A 23,699-nucleotide genomic window follows, 5' to 3' on the forward strand; every position below is an offset into this window, starting at 1 on the left:
GGTCTCAAAATTCATGGATAAATCAAAGTACTGAAGAACTGACGGGAGTTCATTTTGTCGATGTTTATTTATGTTAAAATCAATGATATGTTATTTGGCATGACAAGTACATGTATATATACGTAGTTTCTAATTTGAATTACGCATATTTTTATAATATGAATTTTTGAACTTTTTCGACTAGAATGTCGGGAAACTTCCATATGAATCATGTTAAATAATATTTAAAGATAAAATTAAATCAATCAAACTAGATGTATGCATCAGTGGTAGAAATATTTCTCGAAAATTGTATGGATCCAAGCAATTATTTTATATTGAACTCTAGTCTCGTTCAACCAAACGCTCGGCTGACACCGTAAATCTCCGACAAGGGTTTACGGAGACAGCCAAGCGTCGAGTTGAACGAGACTATATTGAACTCTGGCGTAGGAATACATACGACTACAAAAAATATTTAAATTGTTCGTACCATTTAAAATCTGACTATTTTTAAGGTATTTGTAAATAATTTTCGTTTAAAAAAAATGCTTTAGCATACATTACATCGAATTCATCAATTATTTTCAAGAACTAAGTCTTGTCAGGAGCAATGATTTGTGCTGAGGTCCAAACACTGTTTCACTTTCGGTTTGTCCGCGTGACGGCATAGGAGAGTTGATTAAAAATCAACTCCCAAAAATGACCCCCGGGTCAATCAAGATACTTCATTACATGCACACCTAGCTGCAACCGATTTGTGTCCGCGCTTACACACTTGTGCTCTAGATCGCATTACACAAATAGTTCATGAATATAAGTGTTCAATTATCATCACAAAAATTACTTTGAATCAAAATATAAAATGTACCACTGACTATTTCAATTTACTTGTGTTGTTGACTTCGATGTTTCGATATCAGAAGGGTCTCGTGATTTTGATAGATTCTCATCGAATAAATTGAGTTGCAAATATGCCTGTTTTAAATTGATCTTTGATCTTGATAAGAAATATTCTTTTCCAATAACCGAAAGCGAATTTGCACGGTTAGTTGTTTGAGAAATCTCTACATAAATCACTTTCCTTCAATGTCAGATTATACGAGTTTCAGGAAAAAATTGAAACGTCCTAAGGGAGTCTCCGAAAGAGTTATGGATCTTAGTTTGGTTATTGCGTGCACAAACGTGCAAACAGGGCTGGGTTTTAAAGAATGTATGCAGATTTGTACGTGAAAAAATTAATAAAAATGAAAATACTTCAATTAACTTCCAACGGCGTCATACTATACATGTAGACGTGATACAATCTTTTGCTTTTATGATTAATTCAGCATTAAGAAAAACGAGAAACTGATTCAAGTAAATTCTAATCTACATCACTGTTTATCAGATCGCAGTGACTTCTAATTAAAAGAAAATCTTAAAAGAACAGATTTTGTAAAACATATTTGTGCTATTAATTCGAAGGTTTAGTTTTTTCTGAACAATGCTTTTAACATTTTACAAAAAGGGCATATATCTGGAATTGTTTTAACTGTTAAATGTAAAGTTCAACATTAATGTAAGCAATAAGTTGGTCTCGTCAGGCGTTGTTCTATTTTAGAGTCCATTTATTATGATTTACATGTAATTTCTAATAAAAAATGGAAATCATCTAAAATTAACAATTTGTAACGATAATCCTTAATGGTCATTGTATTCCAGTGACATAAATATGGAAATACATTGTCAATTTTAAATTTGTTTTATATCAATCATGCCCATTGTTCAAGTGTTATGGGTGTATCTTTTCTTGTGCTAATGAAAACTATGTACAGTGGATGGATCTCGCGCTTGTGTGTTCCTTCTTGAAGCATACTTGAAATTCCACACAATTTAGATAAAGACTATAGACTGTGACGTAGACCTCTGTGACATCACTCAGTCGTCTCGACAGTGTTTCCGACCCTTGCGTGGTCACTGAACGTGAACAGACAAATAAAAAAAAAACTTTTTCTCTTCGTAGTTGTACATCTTTGAGAATTGAAATGATAGAGAGGCATTTTCTACTCTCTTGAATGTACTCCACATGATCCAGGAGTTATCGCAAGACTATTTATAGTTAATTCAGACAGTTTACGGGGGAGGTTATAGTATCGGCGACATGAAACCCAAATATACATGGATTGGTCTAGACAGTGGATTCGTTTTATTTTCGTATTTTCTTCTCCAAACACAATTATATATTCAAAAACGTATGACATTTTAAAGAAAAAAGATAATGACATTTGAATGATAAAATATCGATTTTGTATTCCCTTGAAAAGAAACATTTTATACGCGGTATTTTTATTACAGGCCAATTGGTGGAATAGCCAGTTATATTTTCCCCTAACAGTATGCTGATAGGAGCGATACACAACGGAACGAAAACACGTGAATGTTGGGACCACGGAACTCGACTTCGATTCTGTTTTCATGGAACATCTTAGTGTTCAGGGGGGTAACCCTCATTTGCAAAGGGTTTTGAAAAGCTATCAAACTGCTGCTATGAGGAGTTTGCAAGGTCCAGGGCCAACTGTTTTTCCTACGTTACTCTCCGATATGGCTGAGCGATACAGAAAGGCTTTGGTTAAAAAACTGCCAACTGTAGACAAACTAGATTTTGGATCTTTACGCGCCCCGCCACCGTTTCCTATTCAACATTTTGGACCGGTATTTTCTCCTATGGACACTGGTAAAAGTGAAAAATTAGACACTCTTTTAGAAGACGAAAAGATCGCCTGTTTCAGTGTCGGAGGAGAGAAAAGGTTGTGTCTGCCCCAGATATTGAATACCGTGTTGCGGGAATTTAGCTTGCAACAGATAAATGCAGTTTGTGACGAATTGCATATCTATTGCTCTAGATGCAATCCCGAGCAATTGGAACTATTAAAAGTGACTGGTATTTTACCACTCAGTGCACCGAGTTGTGGTTTGATCACAAAGACAGATGCTGAACGTCTGTGCAATGCATTACTTCACAGGTCAGCAGAAAGATACTCAAAACCACCTTCACGGGACAGCTTCAAAGTGTATCATGAGTGTTTTGGAAAATGTAAAGGGATTTTTCACCCTGACAATTACAATAATGCCAGTGATAAATGTATTCAGTGCTGTGACTGCATGGGGATTTTCAGTCCACAAAAGTTTGTGGGCCACTCACACAAGTCACAGGAAAATAATACCTGTCACTGGGGGTTTGATTCCTCCCAGTGGAGGTCCTATCTTCTCCTTGCAAAGGATCAGGAGGGAAAAGACAAGTTACAGAGAGAGCTAGAGAAAATGAAGTCGAAATTTGACAATAGTCGCAAAAGAAGACAGGTAACATTTTTCAAATTTGTTGTTTTTCCTGAAATTTTGTTTTAAGAAAAACATTGATTAATGACATTAAAAAAAGATATGAAAGACTTTTAATAAACCCCATCTCTTTCTCTCTCTCTCTCTCTCTCTCTCAAATGGATGTAATTATACACAAGTAGTCGGTCATCAGTACATGTATAGTGATTTCTGTCCTCTGATGGATTGGTATGGTTGCGGTCAATGTCTTCCTTTAAAGGGCACAGTGACAGAGAAATGTACTGGTCAGTATCCTATGTGTGTCTGTCAACAACCTCTCATAAAAGATAAGTCGGGACATGTTGAACCCTGGTCAGATGTTCAGCCCAGAAATTCCTATTGGGCATGAGCATGATTGCGATCAAGATTGGCAGTTGCAGTGTTCAACTTTGAAAAAAAAAATTGTGTGGGCAGCACAGCAGATTTTCATTCTTGTGTAATATTTATGAAGTATTGTCAGCTTCAAACAGTTTCTTGCAATTCTTGGATATATTTATCATAGCACCCTGCATTAAGATACCACTCAGTAATTATTGATGTGAGTGCACAAATTATTAAGTTGGTAAATGAATGTGTCAGTTTTCATCAATTTAGTATGAATTAAGGATGTTTGGTAATTCATGTGCATTTAAAACCAGAGATACAGTATAGAAGGGCTTCAAAGGAATGAAAAAAAAATCATATCATAATTTTTTTAAGCTCTACCAGATAATGAGATTTAGGCCTAGAAATATTTTATTTTGTTTTAAAGATAAGTAAACAGAAAATTGTCTTTAATGTATCACATATTAATTCTCATATTAATAGCTCGTAGTTGTTTAATTACCATTTTTACTTCAAACCCTAATACTTGTAACCTACTTAAATATTTTGTGAGAGTAAGGTTATTGGAAGCTTTTTTTTTTTATCCATAGTTATGATAAAGCTACCTAATGAATTTCTTAAGTTATGAAATAATTTACATGTTTCAGATTTTGTTTGTTTGTTTGTTTTTGGTTTTTTTTTTACAACAATCTCAGTTAGATGCTTTCATTAGATAAATCAGAACAGCTTTTTCATAACTAAAGACTAAAGTAACAGCACTTCCCCATCCCTGTTTTGTAGACTCTTGTGTCAGACAATGAGTCTGTCACTTCTGTGTGTGCTAGTTCTTGGCATTTAGAATCTGTTAAGTTTTCTTACATTAAAATGTAATGAGACATTCTGTCAATGGATAGAAACGATTGTTTTGCCCTGTCAAAAAATTGAGTCTCCAACCATGCATATTCATTTACATCCTCCCACCAACATTCAAATACATTAATTTTTGAGCTACTGTACATTTATTGTTAACATCCTTACTATCTTATTTACAAACATGTGTCTTTGTAGGTAAAAGCTTATTGCTATTTCTATCTGAAAGTAAGCGTAATCTGATCTTATTCTGCCTTCCATGACAGACGTGAACCTGTAGAAGCTTTAAAATTTCTATGCAATGGCTGTACACTGTTTTGAAACTTGCTCGAGAAAGTTGTGCATAAATTTGGAATTCAAAACCACACAGCTGTATGCAATTAAATTGCACACCTGTGCTGGGATTTCAAGCATGGAACTTATCATGCAAGTCCTAGCAGATAAGACTGCTATCTTCCTTGAACAATTTTGATATATGTTTATCTTCTTGCTGATTTTAATGCAGAATTTTTTTTTTCTCATTTGATAATGTATATATCGTGTCAAGTACAACATATATGAATGATGACTAAAAGTCTAGAACAGCTAGTACAACATTAATCCTCTGCAGTCATTGCCCACAATTATTGGTTATGTATTAAGGTACAGGTCAGATCGACTGACCAACACATTGAAAGAATCGTTCATTGATCAAGTGCTAGTCTCTGGTCAGAGTAACTCCCGCTTTGTTACGTAATGCTAGCAAGGCGTTGGAGAGAGTTATAGATTGTAGAGACTGTCTGCCAGGTATTATTATGTGTGTGGTAGAAGCCCCAGGTAGAATGTGCTAAAGTCGGTCAGCCAGATTATACTGGCACCCAGCCAAATCAATAGTAGATCTAGTAATGTGTACTGGAGTGCCATGGACTATAAGAAAAAAACTGTTATTATAGTCTTTTGGACTTTAAAAGGTTGCATTGACAAGAGGCACAATGCCCGAGGCTCAATATATAGCTGATATATATTTGATCTTTAAGCTGTATAAAATCTTTATTAGCTTGGAAAACTGATTAAGTAGACTTGGAGACAGAATTGATCAGGAATTTTGCAATAGCCCAGTAGCAATGTTTATTCTGTACATGTATGGAATAGACACAAGGTCTTTCAGATGGACAAATTTTGAATGCATGAACTAATTCTTGAACAAAAATTCAATTGTTTTAGAAATCATATATAAATAGGGCTACAGTATATTAAATGATTTTTAACAAAAGTTTATTTTTAGTGTTCTGGTACATGTACATATATGTAAAGCTTTCATAAAATATTATAAATTGGGTGAAGCACGTATATTATTTTGACAATGACATGTTCATACAAATACTAGTGAAGGTATCGGGAGATATCCTCAATTGTTTACCAACATGGTTTATCTGTGTTGGAAAAGATACACATGCATGTGGCATGCAATTCACATTTGGTGACAAGTACTATCTAAAATCAGTCCCTTGACATTGAAGTGGCAAAGTATTTTTTTCAAGGCTATAAGTATTTGTTCAAAATGTTTGATTAAAAAAGTCATACGTGAGTTATTTTTATCTCCAATTCTACGTAAAAACTTAATTGTCATTCCATGCCTATTTTCAGTGGATTTTTTAAGTGGTTTTAATAAGTACATGTATTGAGAAACTTAAAATTTTTAAAATTCACTTTAAAATAGCGGAAAAATTGTCTAGCTTTTAAAAAAGAGAGGAAGGGTACGTTACCCAGTTTGCTGTTAAAGAAAAGGGTAGTTTATAAAATATGCCATTGTGAAGCCTCAAATTTCATAACCTAATGAATGAAAAAAAATTAATTCATTTTCATATTTATATTTTAGAAATTTAGTTCTTTTATTTATTTTTGACAAAATCAAACTCAATTAAAAATGAACATAAGAATACATGTATTTTCATTGTGCTTAATAATGCTTCAGAGATATTCATATGAACTCAGTCTCTTGACCCATTGTAAAGATCAGAAAGGAACATTTTGCTCTTCACTTGGTTTATAGGAATATTATAAGAGAAGGTCCTTGCAAATGTTATACTGTGTTTACTATTAGCATGTGAGTTTGTGTATGGGAGTGAATATTTTAGAAAGGCTGCATGTGTTAATACCCTCAAAATTGCTTACCAAATGAATTGGTAAAAGAAGGTCTTTGCTACATAATATGCTGGGACACCCCTGTCACATTGCAAGGTTGTTGAACTCTTGAACCTATAAAGGTTACCAAAGGTCATGCATATTACATTGAGTTTACATGTATCCCGAGGCACAACCTGGTACTGTTGCACAATCACACAGTGAATGTGGGTCAGGGAGGTTACAGGTGATACAACTGGTGCTCATAATCATGATAAAGAACATGACAATTGCATAATATATATGTGTGTATATATCATTAGATATTACTGCGTGTGTGTAAGAAAAAAAATACAGAAAGAACTCATGTTGAAATAGAAGTCCTGCCTTTTTACTATGGGTATCTTTATAGATTTTCTCAATAAAGAATTTCTTCTCTTTTTATTACCCCAGTTTTTTTATTTTTCTTTTTCTTTTTTTTTTTGAATTAAAATTATTTTTGGATCTCGCACAAGAGGAAAGGGGTTAACATAAAGCCAACATCCTGTGGTCCTGTCTTGGCATTGTTGTTCGTGGCTAGATTTAGAATTTCTGTCGCAGTTTGAAAATGGGGGCATGCTGGGATTGAATGACACTGCTACTCCTTGCACCCAGCAACCTTGAACATGTTTACAAAGCCGGCACTTCCAAACATACTTGAAATTGGATCTTATCTTTTGTACAACTAGAATGCGTGCCATGACATTTAAAAGTTCTATTGATTTCTTGAGAGACATACATTCTGTTACAAAATGGTTGTAAAACTGTTCTCAAATCTTTCTTTCTCTTGGCAATGAGTGGTCCTAGTTTTTAACTTAAGATGCTAGTTATTTCTTTTGCTTTTAAGAATTTTATCATTTTTGTGAATTGAAAAAAATTAAATCTAATAGCACTTGTTTAGGTTGAATTGCAAGATAAATCTTTGAAATAAAAGCTCAGTTCAGCAGTACCGGTATGTATGAAGTATGTTTAAATGTTGCTTGCATGGGGAAAAAATCAACAACAAAAAAGCGTGAAGAATCAGAAGTCAAGTCGATTAAAGCTACGTGTAGCCGAGTTAAGTTTGTAAGTCATTTATAGCACATACTTTTGTAGTTTAAATGGCAGCTGTAATTGCATCCAGCATCTTTGGTACAGCAGACCATTGGGAGGTTGTGAGATATTTATAGTTCTTGTCCATACTTTGATCTGAAAAATTCATTACTTCTGATCTTGTTTGCATAAAGTTTATTATACAATTTATCAAAAAGGGTTCAGAAGCATGATTTCAAAAGATTATCAATTCCATTTATTGTACATTATAGCAAAGTTATTTTTTATATAGAGCTTGGCATTTGATTTTTTGTTGCTGAAATGCTCATTAGTTTGTAGGACAAATTCTTAGCACAAAATATGGAAACAATGATGGCAAACATAAGGCAAATTAGTACTGTTGCAATGATCAAACAGTACTGATCCTATCTATGGGCGCACAATAATAGTTTCCATCTTTTGAAGTTAAGAGGTCTTTGAATTCTTTCTCAAAACTATCTGGTTAAAAAATCTGAAACAATCGGCATAAGATGACACAGTGGGAATTAGTTTCGTCACAGACTTTGTTCCAGTTAATCCGATGCATTGTGGTTGGTTTGACTTGATTGCAGTCTTTATTTTTCTTGTAGGTCAGTGACTCCTTGAGCGATCTGAAACGGTCAAAGGGTGACGATGGGGAGTATACCTCATGGGGTGAGGGAACAGGACAAGTAGGGGGGTCTGCGTTCAGACCCTGGTCCCCAGGAATGATCAATGCCATGAAGGACAACAAAGGCTTGCCTGAGCCACCTGCTATCATGAGAGAAATGTAAGTTCCAAGAAAAGAAAAGCCCAGAAGAGATAAATTAAAAATTGTTCAAAAAAGTATGTTCAGCAGGTATTTTGTTTATCACAAGCTGAAACCTTGAAATAGCTCTTCACTGCCTTTTTCCATGTGCGTAAACACTGAAGATAAAGCATATTACAACACCTGTGAATTACATAAAAGTACACTGCCTTGAACAAGAGGTCAAAGTCCATATTCTGTGCAAGGCTTTCCCAGTCAGGTATTGGGGAATGATTTACTTAGGGGAGCCAAGAAGTGATAAACCAGTGTCATTAACTCTACCAAACAGTACTTCTGGCTCGGCAAATGACTTTTAGTACCTGACCAGTCTTCGCTGTAAAGTGGTTAGCCATAAATTGTCTGATCACCTTTTTGTGGTCATGCATGCACATCTGTGAAATTCAATTGACTTCAAAATCTATTCTCTTGAAAAAAAAAAACCCCAAACATATACAGTATCTAATAGATATCAAACCTCAAGAATTTAGTGCTGTGTAAATGAGAATTTAAAAAAGTTTTTGCATAGCACAAATTTGAAACTGCTGTTCGCAGAGTTTTTACAGTACAACATGTGACCAAGCAGACATGCAGTGTTCTGTAACGATTTCCATATTAGCTTCCATATTAGCGTTTATGATAATTTTCTTTATAGGTCCAGTGAGACAACACCCTCGTATTTACACAGAGGCCCGCCAGTATTGCTGAACCCTGAGAGAGTTGTAACAGATGCAGATACAAAATCGTAAGATTTTATTTGTTCATCCTCACAGTGGAGATGGAGAAAGTTGAACGATGAGCTGGAATGTGATTATTCACACAGTAATAGTTCCCTGTTGAAATGCTCGTGTTGAATACCAAGACTATCTACATGAAATATTTACTATATTTCCTTCTTTCTCATGATGTAATGGGTCTGATATCTGTCCATCTTTCGACATCACAATTTGGTTTATTATTGTGAATTGTTGTATTCCCTCTGTTACTGGAGGATACAGTTGAAAAATTATACATGTGGTTTTTATTGGTTTAGGCTTTGTTTGATTAAGAATTTATTATCGAAACTCTAGTGAAAAAGAGCTTTTTTTACTAAATTGAAGCTAAGTGATTTCAGTCACCCTCTGGTATGTAGCAAATGTTCAAATTCCATAGGGTTGGTTGATATCTTTTACAGACTGGGTTTTGTGATTGGAAGTGACATAGTGGTTCACGATTTGATGGTAGATTCTATACAAGTGTAAGGTATTGTTCTCTCTGTTTGACCTCCGGAGAGTACAAAGCTCGGTGACAGTGCCTTCATTTGGTCTCAGTCATTAGACTTCTTCACTTAGGTGTCTATTGATTGATGATTTGGCATTTTTTATGCTCGTAATTAAGCACAGCTGACACTGGTTTTGAAATTCATGCACATACAATACTATTCTAACATACAAACCTTGGAATAGATCATTATATGTAAGACCTTCATTAAGAATATTATGAGTTGTTTCCTTTCAGAAAATTTCCACTTAATTTACCAAAAATTTTTAATAACTGTCAGTTGCTAGCATAATTTGGTCTTACAAAAGCATTGCTCTTTCTGATCTTGATCCCGTGAATTGGAATTTCTAAGTATGTCTAGGGGGTGAAAGTATACCATTTCACATGTCCCAGCCAGTAGAGTCCTGTACCCCTTACTCAGTAGATCAAATTTCGCAAGCCTAATCATACCCACTATAGCAAGAACATAAATGGACATTATTTCTTAAGCAGGGACACACAGGCAGATAATCCCCATTTTTCTTTGAATAATACAAGACAGTTGGTGTTTTCAAAGCAGGGTCAGTAAATGCATGGTAAAATGTCACAGAGGAGTTTTGTGTAGGAAACCTGATAAAGGCCCACCTCTGACCCCAGTCAATTGTTTGAGGGAGTACTAGATTACAGCAAGATAGCTGCACGTCATGACAGACGTTCAAGGTCGGGGCCCAGGCTTTAGTGGAGTTTGTGTAGCTAGTAAATACAGAGGCGCACCAGATCTTGGAGATTCCTTGCTCTTAATAGGCCCCTGATTAGATAAATAAATAGGAGCAGACCTCTGTCTGTCATTACATAAATATGATTTGTCTGCCAGACTTACTTAATCAAGATCTTTCCTTTGATACCGAACTATTCCCAAATTATAAAAAAGTTTCTATTTATAATTTCCTCTAATGCACAGTATGTGGTTGAGACACAATATGCATTCCAGTGTGCCATTTAATGCCTTCGGTACATGGAGGTTGTCGTCATCTGTTGACATTTGTCATAGTCTGATGCACACATCATTGGCTGCTTATGAATACAAAATCATTAATGCGGCGCCACAGAGCAATTCAAATACACATACATAAGCAAAACAGCAAATGTTTTTTGTTCAGAACAGCATTATTTTTTTTATTTTAGTTGATATTTTTAAAGAATTGAGCGTAGGGAAATATAAGAGTAGGGAAATATAAGAGGCCAACGGATAAGACTTTGGCTATTACAGGGTGTAACCGTATAAATAAATGCCATACGTAACAGGTGCATTGTCTTGTAGGTGCACCCTGTAGTCAGTTAGTGCATGGAGGCCAATATCCTCCGATCTGCACTAATAGATCTAGGGGAGGGTTTTGATAAGGAACATTAATTCATGTTATAAACATATGGAATCATTTTTCATCTTCATACTAAAAAGAATTCACAGCTGCCCTATTATACACTAACTGAACTGTGAGAAAACCAAATATATTTGATATAAGCACGATTTGTCTTTTTAACACAGTTGAAAGCTAAAAACATAAAATAAAGATTTTTCTCAATGTTTTTTTCATAGATATGAAAGAGGCTTTGCTCCTAATGTGTCTCTAGCACCACATCAACCCAAAATTAATGTGGACGATATCAGTGATGATGAGGGAAACACAGTACCTATCTCACCTGTTGCTACCTGTAGTAAGCCCGACTACAAGGAATGGGACCTCCCCAGTGAGTCGGATGATTCATCTCAAACCTCAGATGGTAGGTTAAATCATATTGCAGTGAAGGGTGTTTTCTTTGTTTTTGTCAATCTACTTAATATGATAGTTTTCAGCATTTAAGCATTTCTTAAGCAGAAAAATGTTCTGTTTGAAATGAGAATATGAATTTGTGTAAATCAAAGTTGTGTTGGGGTGATATCTTAAAGTTTGAAACTTCTTTTTTGCAGGTGAAGAGAGCAAATCTAATGAAGTGTGTAGCACTTTGGAGAAAGAACTTGAGCTGATTCACAAAGCATTGGATGGAAAAATAGGTTCCTCAAAGGAAGAGAAAGATGGATTTTTACGAGAGTTCTCCAAACTGAGGGTTACCAGTCAAGAGCAGCTCAATACAGCCCAACAGGACAAAAGGAGACTTAAACAGGTATGGGTTTGCTCGTGAGAATTGAAGAAAGAAAAGAGATTGTGACATGGGATATATTCATGTATTTTGATGATAAGCTCTGAAACATTTATTGTTCATTGTTTTGATAGGAACTTGCATCATGCAAGGCCTCCACAAAGGAGAGGATGTTAAAGTTATCTGAGCGTAATGCAAGTTTGGAAAAAGACATTGAGCGTGTTCGTATTGAGTCGGAATGCCGCTTAGAGGAGGCTCAGGAGGACAAAGAAGCGCTTCACAAAGAAATCAAACGCCTACAAGACCAGGAAGAGGCAGAGGTAAATATAGAGAAACGCTAGTGCTGTGTTTTGATGTCAGATGTCAAAGGCGCATGAACTGTAGCAGCTTTGTTTGTGTCTGTCCTCAGTCGGAAGTCTCATCAATTTCATTATATAATTTATAGTTTGTTCAAAAGTGAATGCACTGCTCTCTCCCAAGGGAGTCCCAACTGATGAGGACTGATTAGTACATGTACTAATACAGTAATTTTTCTTATTATTGATTCATGCAGTGAACATATTCAAGTGAATGGCAACAAAAAATGTTTTATGCTTTATGGCAACAACACAATACATAACGTATATGTAAGCTTCATAGCAACATCACAATTTGTTAGCTAACTGCGAACATTAAATTGTATGGTACATGTGTAACATCTGCAAAAATGTAGTGGATGAAGTGCTTTGCTAATATCTCACTGGGGATAATCAATGAAGATAGAGTTTTTGAAGTCCTGAATTTAGATAATTATTTCTCTTCCAGCATTAGATGACATAAAACTTGATTCACATACATGTTTTTGTGGGGAGTTTTATATTCATTTTGCTTATTTAAATTATTTCTGAAAACAATTCCTTCAAGGGGGATTATAGAATAGGGAACAGTTACTACAAATTGTTTGCTTATTTTCTTCAAAAATAGCTGCCAAATTTTTTGGAAGGGAATGATGAAGCTGCTGGCCAATTTGAAAGAATTCTTGAGAGAGAAAAAAGTATAATTTCCCATTGGAATGTTAGCTGTTTGATTCACTGCCAAAAATGTCACTTTCTAGAAGAGCTTGCATTAGTGTCAGTTCTGCTGCAAATCAAGGTCAATACAGCAACAAAAATGTACTAAATGTCCTGGAAGAGAAAATCCCAAAATTGGTGACAGCCTTTAGATTATTGCATAATTTGTGGAATAAATGATTGACCATAGAACAGAAAGTGCATTCAACAAAGTCTTTATTGTGACATGAACAATCCTGTATGACCAATCCTCAAGAGTTTTCTCTTCTTGTTTTTTGTGAAAATATTAGGTGATTAAATGCCCAAAGACATCTTGACCTTAGGCATAATTAATGGTTCCATGAGTGGATTTACTTAGAATGTGTTTCTGTTCTGGCATTTTAAAATGACACCAATTCTTAATACACATCCGAGGTCTAGACTTAGTAAAAGCTCAAGTCCAACCAATTAAATGAATACATTTGATAACATTTTCTAAATATGGAAGATTATAACTATGACCCTTTTCCCCTGGATTTTGGATACAGGTTTAACAGTAATTTTTAGAATGCAAAATTTCATTGACATCATGCTCTATATGGATATTCGAATGTAGGGGTGTATTTTTCAATCAGCTTAGGATTAGGACTCAAAGGATTTCATAGAAAATTACATTTAACTACACTTTTGTTTAATTTATACCTGGGCTCAATTTTAAGAAATACATATCTACCTTTAAAATTGTGTATAAGCTTGGGTAATTTATACGTATACATAGAAACAAAAAGGTGCAGAATTTTGCATTTTGATATTAATGTTGTAAGATATTTTTTATTTACCTGTTCAGATAAAACCTCAGATTATAACATCAAATTTTAATGTCTTCTTAGTGATTTGTTCAGAATTTTGCCAGTACAGAATGATCTTTCACAAGAATGTTAGACTGACCAGTGTCTGTATATCAAACAGAGATAGCCGGCAGTCTAGTCAGGGAAGTTTGGAGGCCTGCCAAGTCTGTATTTGTTGGTTTTATTTACTCAGTAATGTCCAGCCATACTGTGTAGTCTGTCAGAATTAACATTATATGGTCACTAGCCAAGGCAGGGCTCCAAAGGGGAAATGCTAGCTGCATGCATTTTATTATTCTATTAAATTAGTTTTAAATACTAATGTCTTAATGTTAAATGTGAGCCAAGGTCTGAAATCAAATGAGATGGTCAGGGTTTTTTTTCTTAAGTAAATATTGAGCAGACAGATCAGCTCCATGAAAAGACCCCCTTGTGTTCTCACAAGAGCCATTCATTCATTACACTGAAGAAATGTCATTTTAGCCTGACCCAGCATGAATTACTGGCTGTAAGCTTGTAGCTAAGGTTTATTGACTCCCAGTTGGAAAAATCGCCGGCATGTTCTTCACCAGCAAAATCAATACTCATTTCACCAAATGCTGCTCCAGAAAACAATTTAAGACATCCACTCTACAATAAATTCTGCTGGAGCATGCTCGCCATAAACATGTTTTTTTTTTTTCAAATTTATTATATAAAAACTCTTTACATTTCCCTCCTATTACAAACATGCATTTTCTGGGATTACGTAATAGACCTGAAGATGCAAATTTTTTCCTTGGCAGAAAATAATGCTAGCTCTTTATATGTATTATCTTGACAAAAAAATTGCTTTTTAACATCTTTAAATTGTTAAAAAAAAATGTCAAACCATTTGATCCCACATCAGTCGGTAACTGATGAATCTATATAAGGACTAAAGTACAGACAGATTTTGTACTGCCTAGATCCCTTCATCCCTTGACTGTCCTCATGTTATTGAGTGGGTCTATCCTTGGATCAAATTGTTTTTACCGAGGTATGTGTAGGCTTAGAAAATAACATCTGATGTCTGGTTCACCCACGCAGGGATTCGTCAGAATCAAAAGAATTGGACCAATTATTTGAATTGGTCTTTGTATAGCAGGTGATAAAGTGAACTTTGCTTTTCAATTTGATGATTTTCCATACATCCTCCTTTGAATGAATTAATGGTTATGATATTGTTTTGAATTTTAAATTATGCGTGCAGCATTGGTTGAAGTTTTCCCTTGCGGAGGGTGTCCAGACATAAATGACGTCATGGTCTGCGCTTTAGTAAACATTTTCATGCTTATTGGTGTCTGGCACACTTCAACCAATCCATATCCATTTGGAAAAGGTTGTCTCAAAGGAAATAAAAAATAGTCTAGACCGTTTCAAGCTAATTGAGACAGAAAATATCCTGAAAGAGTTGGGGATTTTTTTCTATCAATAGACAGACAGGAGTCAACATGCAGATAATGTGTAGTGTTTTAAGATTTTACACCGAATTACACCCTGCTTTGAATAAAAAAAAAGAAACAGAACATTTAGATCAAAGTTGGGTTCGCTCTGGAGTTTTCCTACTTTCTTCTCTCTTATAACAATGTAAATGATGAAAGGGGAATTAGGGTGTTCAATCTGTTGATGAAGTCAAAGCCTGCTAATTTTAATCCTTTAAAGATACTCTTGTACAGAGATCCATTGCATTAAATCACAATCCCCACACACTGGGGGGAAGATGACTATCTGTTGTGCAATGGCGACTAGAAGTGATGTTCCAAGGCGACTCTTTGTCTAATACTCATAGGCGTTGGGTTCAAAGCTAAGCACATCAGTCTTTCTCTCTATAATTACATGCTATATTACCAGAAACCAAAGCTCCCAGTTTGTTTTTTACCCTCCATCCAACAGAAGATATTGAATTTTACCAGGAAGTATCCGTGATGAATTTTTTTCTTTAATTTAGAGTTTATTCTCGTTCTCTTTATGATGCGTCTTTATTTATGTAGTACATGTCTGATTTTTAATTAAGAAAAACCTGCATGGTGGTTTGAATATGAAAATTAATTTTTTTTGTGTTTCTTTTTAAATGTCATATCACATAATAAGCAGCTGAACATTCCTAGGAAATCAGTATAGAGTAGAAGAACTCCAAGATAACTGAAAATGTTATGGCAGCTAAAAAAGATCCCACCACACTGGATGAAGTCATGAGAGTGCCTAGTATGAGTGTTAAAGACAAATTTGAGCATAGTATTTTAAATCTTTTGGGATAAAATTATCTCTTAATCATACATTTCATTTTATATTTAGTATCTGGTCAGATCACGGATGTAAAGGTCTTGATATACTTTGGCTTCTATATCTTGTAAGTAAAGGATAACAGAAGCTTCTGAAGTTCTCAAATTCTTTTAAGTTAATTTTTCAGCAAATTTAATTTGCCACCCATAACAGCCCAAGTTCCTGTTCTCACACACAACCAATTTGTTTATTCTCGTGTGAAACTTGATTCAACCTTTTTGTCAGATGACTGCTGAATGAAGATGGTTTGGGATAATGAGTATACAAGATATCATTTTAATGTGTCTGTAAAAAAATATACATCTGTTTGGTGAAGCTATGTAAACAGTAATTTGGTGATGTTGCTATGTATAATCCTGTATGTATACAAAAAAGTTCATGAACAGAACGGGAAATGAAGCCTTGGGTGTCAAGGGTAATCTGGCCAGGCTATGAACTATTACAACACAGCAACAGATTTCCTGCCTGTTATGTAGGGGTCATTGTCTGCATACCAAGGGATTAGTGAAGAATGATGCAAGTACCTAGGGCTGGCAGCTAGGGGTCATAGACTCTCTCTCTCTCTCTCTCTCTCTCTCTCTCTCTCTCTCTCTCTCATATGATAGAGCCCATTATATACTTACTAAAAGTACATCATTTCTTTTTCCCAAGGTAAAGTAAACCTGTTTTTCATAATGTGAACAACTTTAAATTGGCAAAAATTTTGACTCAATTTTATTACCTTTTTACATTTTCTGTTTTAAATCACTGAATGTTTCATTCATTTTATGACTTTAAAAAAAAAAAAATTACCATCTAGTTAAAAAAAATAGGTTGTATATCAAACATCTTTGATTTCATATGTATATAAAATATCTATGCATAATAATGTTGTTTACGTTCTGTGAAAACCTACTATTGGGTGGTCTGACTGTACGAATTTGTGTGCTGCTTGTTGAATGCATCAAAGCATGTGAATGATAAAGACTAGTAAACATGTTTCTTGGTAGGGGGAAAAAGTTTTCTCCAACTGTATGCACATGATTTAATCTTAAGAATTCTTTATGTGATGCAGGCTTGCAATCATTCAAGCATTAATGATAGAACTTGTCTGTTTTAGGCCTCCAAATACCTGACGGTGAATCGAGAACTTCAAACTCGCCTCCGGCAATATGAAGTGGCCTACGAACAGCTGTACTTTGACTGCTTGTACCTACAAGAGGAGCTGAAACGAAACAGTATCATCATTCCCGATGTGATGGCCAAAAAGTTTACAGAACAGTTAGCACCCCTCTCTAAGGTGGTCCCCCACCACTCACCCTCCCGGAAAAACTCCCTGTCCCCCGAGGGGAAGCCGATCGGGATTAAGAAGGAAAGGGACACATAGCAGACTACACTATTGAATACACTGCCCGATTTAAAGCAACTTCTGTTCTCAAAAAGAGCAAAAAATAATGACTGCTGTTATCTGAAGATAGATTTCTTACTCTTGCAGTGAGCAGTTGTTTTGTACAAATATTGATTGGGAGACATTGGCCCAAATTTCATTAAAGAAGAATCAGACCCAAAGAAACTGGCACTTTTAAAGCTGTAATTGTTTCTAGTTGGAAGTCTCCAGTTTTAATTTGATTATAGATTAGATGTCTTGCAGTTACCATGCTCCTTGCCAAACCTGAAATGAAATCAAATTCGATTTAGTGTCGCTGATGGTTGGAGTAGAGACTGCAAGATTCCAGTGTCTTTGTGGGTGTTCAGAGAATTTTGCATTATATAATCTGTATTTTTAATTGATTTTCCTAGAAAGGTTCTTCCTTAAGGCATCTTTCTTCCCACAATTGCATTAAATGAATCATCCAGTAATTCTCTTTATTTATGGCTAAATACTTTTATTTCTATAAAAAGTAGAAAGAAATCTCAGTTCTACAGGGGGTTGATATTTGCAATTTTTGAATGCAGTACATATTATATTGGAGTGGTTTTTTTTCCTTCAGACATAATTTATTGCTAAGGTTGGTCATGTATAGTTGTTTTTTTTTATGGAGATTGAACAGGCATCAAATTCTTTTTTGTTTTTCTTTTTTTTTTCCAAATTGTGCTGAAATTGACTTTAGTGCTTTTAGAATTGTATGATATTTTATTTCCTTTGTATCTTTTTAATGAAGTGCTATATTTACACTACATGGTGAATCATGATTTTCTTCAGCCATTTGAGGGAAGTTGTTTTAACTCTGGACAGGGAAAGACAACTGTGATGTGTAGTGCGATGAAATATTGTCATGATTTTATCAGTATTGTTAGCATAGGTGTTACATTTAGATATACCAAGGGCACCTGTTGATGCTCAGTGACAAAGGATGATTTTTTTTCCTTAAATGTTTGGCATGTAGCATACATGACTGGGAAATGTACATTCCCCTTAAAATTGCCAAAATTTATGTGAAATTTATATTTGTCTACAGCTGATTAGCTGGTGCTTTGGAATATGTCACTGTTCATGATTCTGAACTGCTATAGTTGCACATCCATACATGTAATCTGTATGTGTGTCATGAATGCTTTTTTTATTATTGTGAAGATGTAAATTTTATATCATGTAGTTTCTTTGTTCAAAAAGAAATTGCATCTGCATCACACTGTCATATAAATATGTATGACAAAGAATTATATATATAGATGTATATTTATTATTAGATGATTGACATTTTTTTAGAATGCACTCATTCAAGGTTTCAAGTTTTCCCTTCCTTCATTTTTGTTTCATACTTAAAAGAATCATATAACATTTATTGAAATGGACTAATTTACATTTGTTGTAAATGATTCATATGTAGGATTATATTTTCAGAGTGAAGGGAAAATGTGAAACTAATTTTAATCATTCATGTATTATAGAAACGAAACAGACAAATGGCAATTGAAGACCTCTATTTTATTGAGCCTACTATTGTAAATCTATTGTGTTTGTACATTACGGGTCCCCTTATATCTTTGTAGTTGTCAAGCTTTTTTTGTGGTGCTATCATTTAACTACACATTTCATTGGATTATTAGTAAAAAGGTTTCCAGTAAAGAATGATATGAACTAATCATTGATAGGGCTACAGTAGATCAGGGTGATTGTTTTAAATTAAGTATTCATTTAAGGCAAGTATTGAATTGATTTTACATACATTTTTATTATTATTATTATTATTTGTGCAACGCATTTGAGATCTATTGGTAGATCAGCGGTCAAAGGTTGTCGGGTACCGGTGATATGTGGCGGAGATGTAGGCAATGTTCTCATTGGACAGATTTTTAATACACTTTGCGACCCTGTGCAATCCTTATAGGTCTGGCTGTGTTGTCTTCCACCCCTGTAAATCAAAATTTCATCTATATATTCAACTTTGATTGAGACTATGTCATTTCTCATAGGTATAAGTGTATATATCATCATATATCAAAATATGTTTGTCACATGTCTGCATTCATAGACTTATGGATGTCATTTTTGAACTATAATTGGAAGTACAGGTGATCACTCCCTTTATTTGGCAGCAGCGTATTGAAGCAAATTGAAGGCTCTTTCCATCAGAGGCAGCATATATTATCTGCTGTGTATTAGGAGAGCAAGAATTTTATACATAAAGAAGAGCTACTATTTAAGATTTTTTCGTAAATGTTTTGGAGTAAAACTACATCTTTGATAAATGTTTCATATGTGATGGATGTTTCCAATTGAAATGATCTATTGATCTTATTCGTCACAGACAGGGACATTTGTCACTATAAGGTGCTCATCAAAGTGCAACCTAACTTCTTGGAGGGAGTTCACTCCCCCCTCAAGTTAGACAGAGGCCTGTACTACACTAAGGGCAAGAACTCTTGTGATATATATGTCATCTGTGGTCAGTTTGCTCATATTTTCATTAGTCTATATTTTTTAGTGACCGAAAGTTGTACATGTATTTCTAGAATACAGATTTGTTGGAAAAACAGTTGGTGACATTGTCTTATTTCACATCTTTATATGATCAACATATGTCTATAAATACTTAGATGTTGTAATTTATTGACTGGCCAGTATGCTTCTGAATTTCAACAGAAATACTTCAAAGAACAATAAGTATAAAATTATATTGATTTAAAATAACAGTAATTTAGTACAGTGTTGTTTGGTTTTCTTTACCTTTCGAAGCATTCAACTTGTTGTTCTAAAAAACCTTAACTTAAATTTTCAGTGTTGTCCACATGTGTAAGGATTTGTATTCTTATCTGTTGTCATGTGAATATTCTGATACACCCCCCCCCATTGTTCTTATAATTCAAAGACATTCTGTTGAGCCTTTCCCCCCTCTGAGCCTAGAACTTGTGTTATTGCAGACTTCTGCATGTGTCTGAAAATTGTTACTGTGTACCAGTTTCTTGTTTCATGTATGCATAGATTGTTCTCCCATATGTGTGTTTAAGGTGTATGAGCATTTATTTAGACTATAGCTCTCACTGTACTGTACAGAAGATAGATGCTCCTATCGTTGTGGGAGAATTTAGTCACTTTATACTTACTCATTTCATTCTGTTATACCTATTGTTTTCCACTCTTTGAATGGCCAGTGTACTGTGTGAACAAAGATACCCTTCATCATATTATCATTTGTTAAACAAAAAAATTTTCCCATGGATCTTTGGCTATGTAAACTAATAAGAGAGCAATACAAGTGCTTTGTTATTTTTTCCCCTTTATATGCTTATTTATGAACTTTTCAAGAATTACCATATCAGAAACTTTGGGCATTTTTTAAATGTTATGGCATACATACCTCATTTATGCTGTATATATGATTTTTTCAGTTCATTTCACTCTCTGTTTTTGATTTGAATTTCTGCATGAAATTTGGTAATTCATGTAGTATGCTCCCATCTAAGTCCGTAGCTCACTGACCGAGTGCAAGGTTGTGATTTGATTAGCTGTAGTACATTGTTTCAACACAAAGCAGTTACATGTATATTTGGACAGAAGCATTACATTTGCTGTGTTTGTTTCACTGTATTTTGCAGTAATATTTATCGGTATGAATCTGCAATTGTGGTTTGTAACATGTTTTGCAGAGTCATATTTAAGATTTGCACTTGATTTTGCTGGTATAATTTGTTGTGTCCAAATTCTTTCAACACTTTTAAGGGGAAAAAAGGATTTCACTTTTAATGGCTTTTGTTTACCCGGTGTTAAATAATGAAATGGCATACTTGTACAAGAAAAACTTGTATTTGGGATTATTTTTATTTGTCCAAGGAAATATTAAAAACAATTTGTTTGTATTTGAGTTCTATAACACTTTTTAGCTCACCTGAGCCAAAGGCTCAAGTGAGCTTTTCTGATCACAATTTGTCCGTTGTCTGTCGTTGTCGTCGTTGTCGTTGTCGTTGTTGTCGTTGTTAACTTTTCACATTTTCATCTTCTTCTCAAGAACCACGGGGCAGATTTCAACCAAATTTGGCACAAAGCACCACTAGGTGAAGGGGATTCAAGTTTGTTCAAATGAAGGGCCACGCCCTCTTTAAAGGGGAGATAATTGAGAATTATTGAAAATTTGTTGGTATTTTTCAAAAATCTTCTTCTCAAAAACTATTTGGCCTGAAAAGCTAAAACTTGTGTGGAGGCATCCTCAGGTAGTGTAGATTCAAGTTTGTTCAAATCATGGTCACCGGGGGTAGGGTGGGGCCACATTTGGGGGATCAAGTTTTACATAGGAATATATAGAGAAAATCTTTAAAAATCTTCTTCTCAAAAACTATTAGGCCAGGAAAGCTCAAATTTGAGTGGAAGCATCGTCAGATAGTGTAGATTCAAGTTTGTTCAAATCATGGTCCCCGGGGGTAGGGTGGGGCCAAAATCGGGGGATCAAGTTTTACATAGGAATATATAGAGAAAATCTATAAAAATCTTCTCAAAAACAATTAGGCCAGAAAAGATCAAATTAAAATGGAAGCATCCTCAGATAGTGTAGATTCAAATTTGTTCAAATCATAGTCCCTGGGGGTAGGGTGGGGCCACAATGGGGGGATCAAGTTTAACATAGGAATATATATTAAAATTCTTCTTCTCAAAAACTATTAGGCCAGAAAAGCTCAAATTTAAATGAAAGCATCCTCAGGTAGTGTAGATTCAAGTTTGTTCAAATTATGGTCCCTGGGGGTATGGTGGGGCCACAATGGGGGATCAAGTTTTACATAGGAATATATAGAGAAAATCTTTAAAAATCTTCTTCTCAAAAACTATATGACCAAGAAAGCTCAAATTGGCGGGTAACCATCCTCAGATAATGTAGATTCAAGTTTGTTCAAATCATGGTCCTTTGGGGTAGGGTGGGGCCACAATGGGGGATACATTTTTATACATAGAGAAAATCTCTAAAAAAAATCTTCTTCTCAAAACTATTAGGCCAGGAAAGCCCGAATCTGAGTGAGAGCATTTCCAAATCTTGTAGATTCAAGTTTGTTAAAATAATAGTCCAGTGGTATGGTGAGGCCACAGTGGGGGATGAATTTTTACATAGGAATATATAGAGAAAATCTTTAAAAATCTTCTTTTTAAAGACCATTTGGCCAGAAAAGCTTTAACTTGTGTAGAGGCATCCTCGGGGAGTGTAAATTCAAAATCACAGTCCCTAGTGGTAGGGTGGGGCCGTGATGGCGGTTTGAATTTTTACATAGGAATATATAGAGAAAATCTTTAAAAATATTCTGGGAAAGTTTTTCGGTCCAAAACTCAGTACTTAGTGTGAAAGCACAGGTTATGCAGATATAAGTTTGATGAAACCATGATACCCTAGAGAAAAGTGGGGCCACAAAATGGGGGGGGGGGGGTATATAGGAATAGAGAAAACTCTTTTTACAGGTACAACAACAAAAGGGGCTTGGTATTTACCAAAAGAAAGAGCTGGATAAAAATTGGTAGATTTTCAAATTTTTTTTTAGCAAGATCTACTGTACTTGGTTGTCAAGATAGTTTGATACTGTAATGCTAATTTGATCAGAATTAAGGCAATTGTTGCTCAGGTGAGCGATGTGGCCCCTGGGCCTCTTGTTAAACTTTGTAATATGAAAAGAATAGTTAAATACCATAAAAAACAAACGTAACAAGTCTTGGAATGTTTGGTTAATATATTGTTACAATAGGTAAAAATTATTTTGTTAATTGATTCTTCCAATTATTTTTTTCTGTTGATAGGGCAGATTTGAATGTCATATCTTAAGCATGTTGATTTTGGTATATATGAGTATACTACAATGTTATATTAGTTGTTCAGGCCTGCCTATGCTTTTAGAGGAGCACTATTCTTGTTCACCAGGTGTTTATTTTTGTTGACAGTTCATTACCATGACTGAGCAATTAAAATGTCTGTTATATTGTGCATTCTGTCTCTTTTTATTTGTTGGGAGAAGTGGGAGATGAAGGTGTGTATCTCATACCAATCCAGCAGACAAACTGTTGCCCAGAAACCAGGTGTTTGGTTTTCAGAAATGACAAATGACATCAGGCTGGCTGTTGTTGTCTCTGAAAAACAGAATTCTTAAATCCTGTAGAGCTGATGGATCATTATTACAGCCAAGCTGGTGAAACATTGCACTGAATTATATTCCAGCAGTGTTGAATTCAAAGCAGATGCTGAC

General features: G+C 34.8%; 1 protein-coding gene across 1 annotated transcript; it reads left to right on the forward strand.

The window, feature by feature from the left end:
* Positions 1 to 2,109: 2,109 nt before the first annotated feature.
* On the forward strand, positions 2,110 to 23,440 carry LOC128187362 (ski oncogene-like). The gene is made up of 7 exons (XM_052857778.1): positions 2,110 to 3,321; positions 8,313 to 8,491; positions 9,162 to 9,251; positions 11,343 to 11,527; positions 11,715 to 11,908; positions 12,019 to 12,204; positions 17,164 to 23,440. The coding sequence occupies exons 1-7, from the start codon at positions 2,437 to 2,439 to the stop codon at positions 17,428 to 17,430; spliced, it is 1,986 nt and encodes a 661-aa protein (XP_052713738.1). The 5' UTR covers positions 2,110 to 2,436; the 3' UTR covers positions 17,431 to 23,440.
* Positions 23,441 to 23,699: the final 259 nt, after the last annotated feature.

Source organism: Crassostrea angulata, chromosome 6 (genome assembly GCF_025612915.1).
Source record: "Crassostrea angulata isolate pt1a10 chromosome 6, ASM2561291v2, whole genome shotgun sequence".
Classification (NCBI taxonomy): domain Eukaryota; kingdom Metazoa; phylum Mollusca; class Bivalvia; order Ostreida; family Ostreidae; genus Magallana; species Magallana angulata.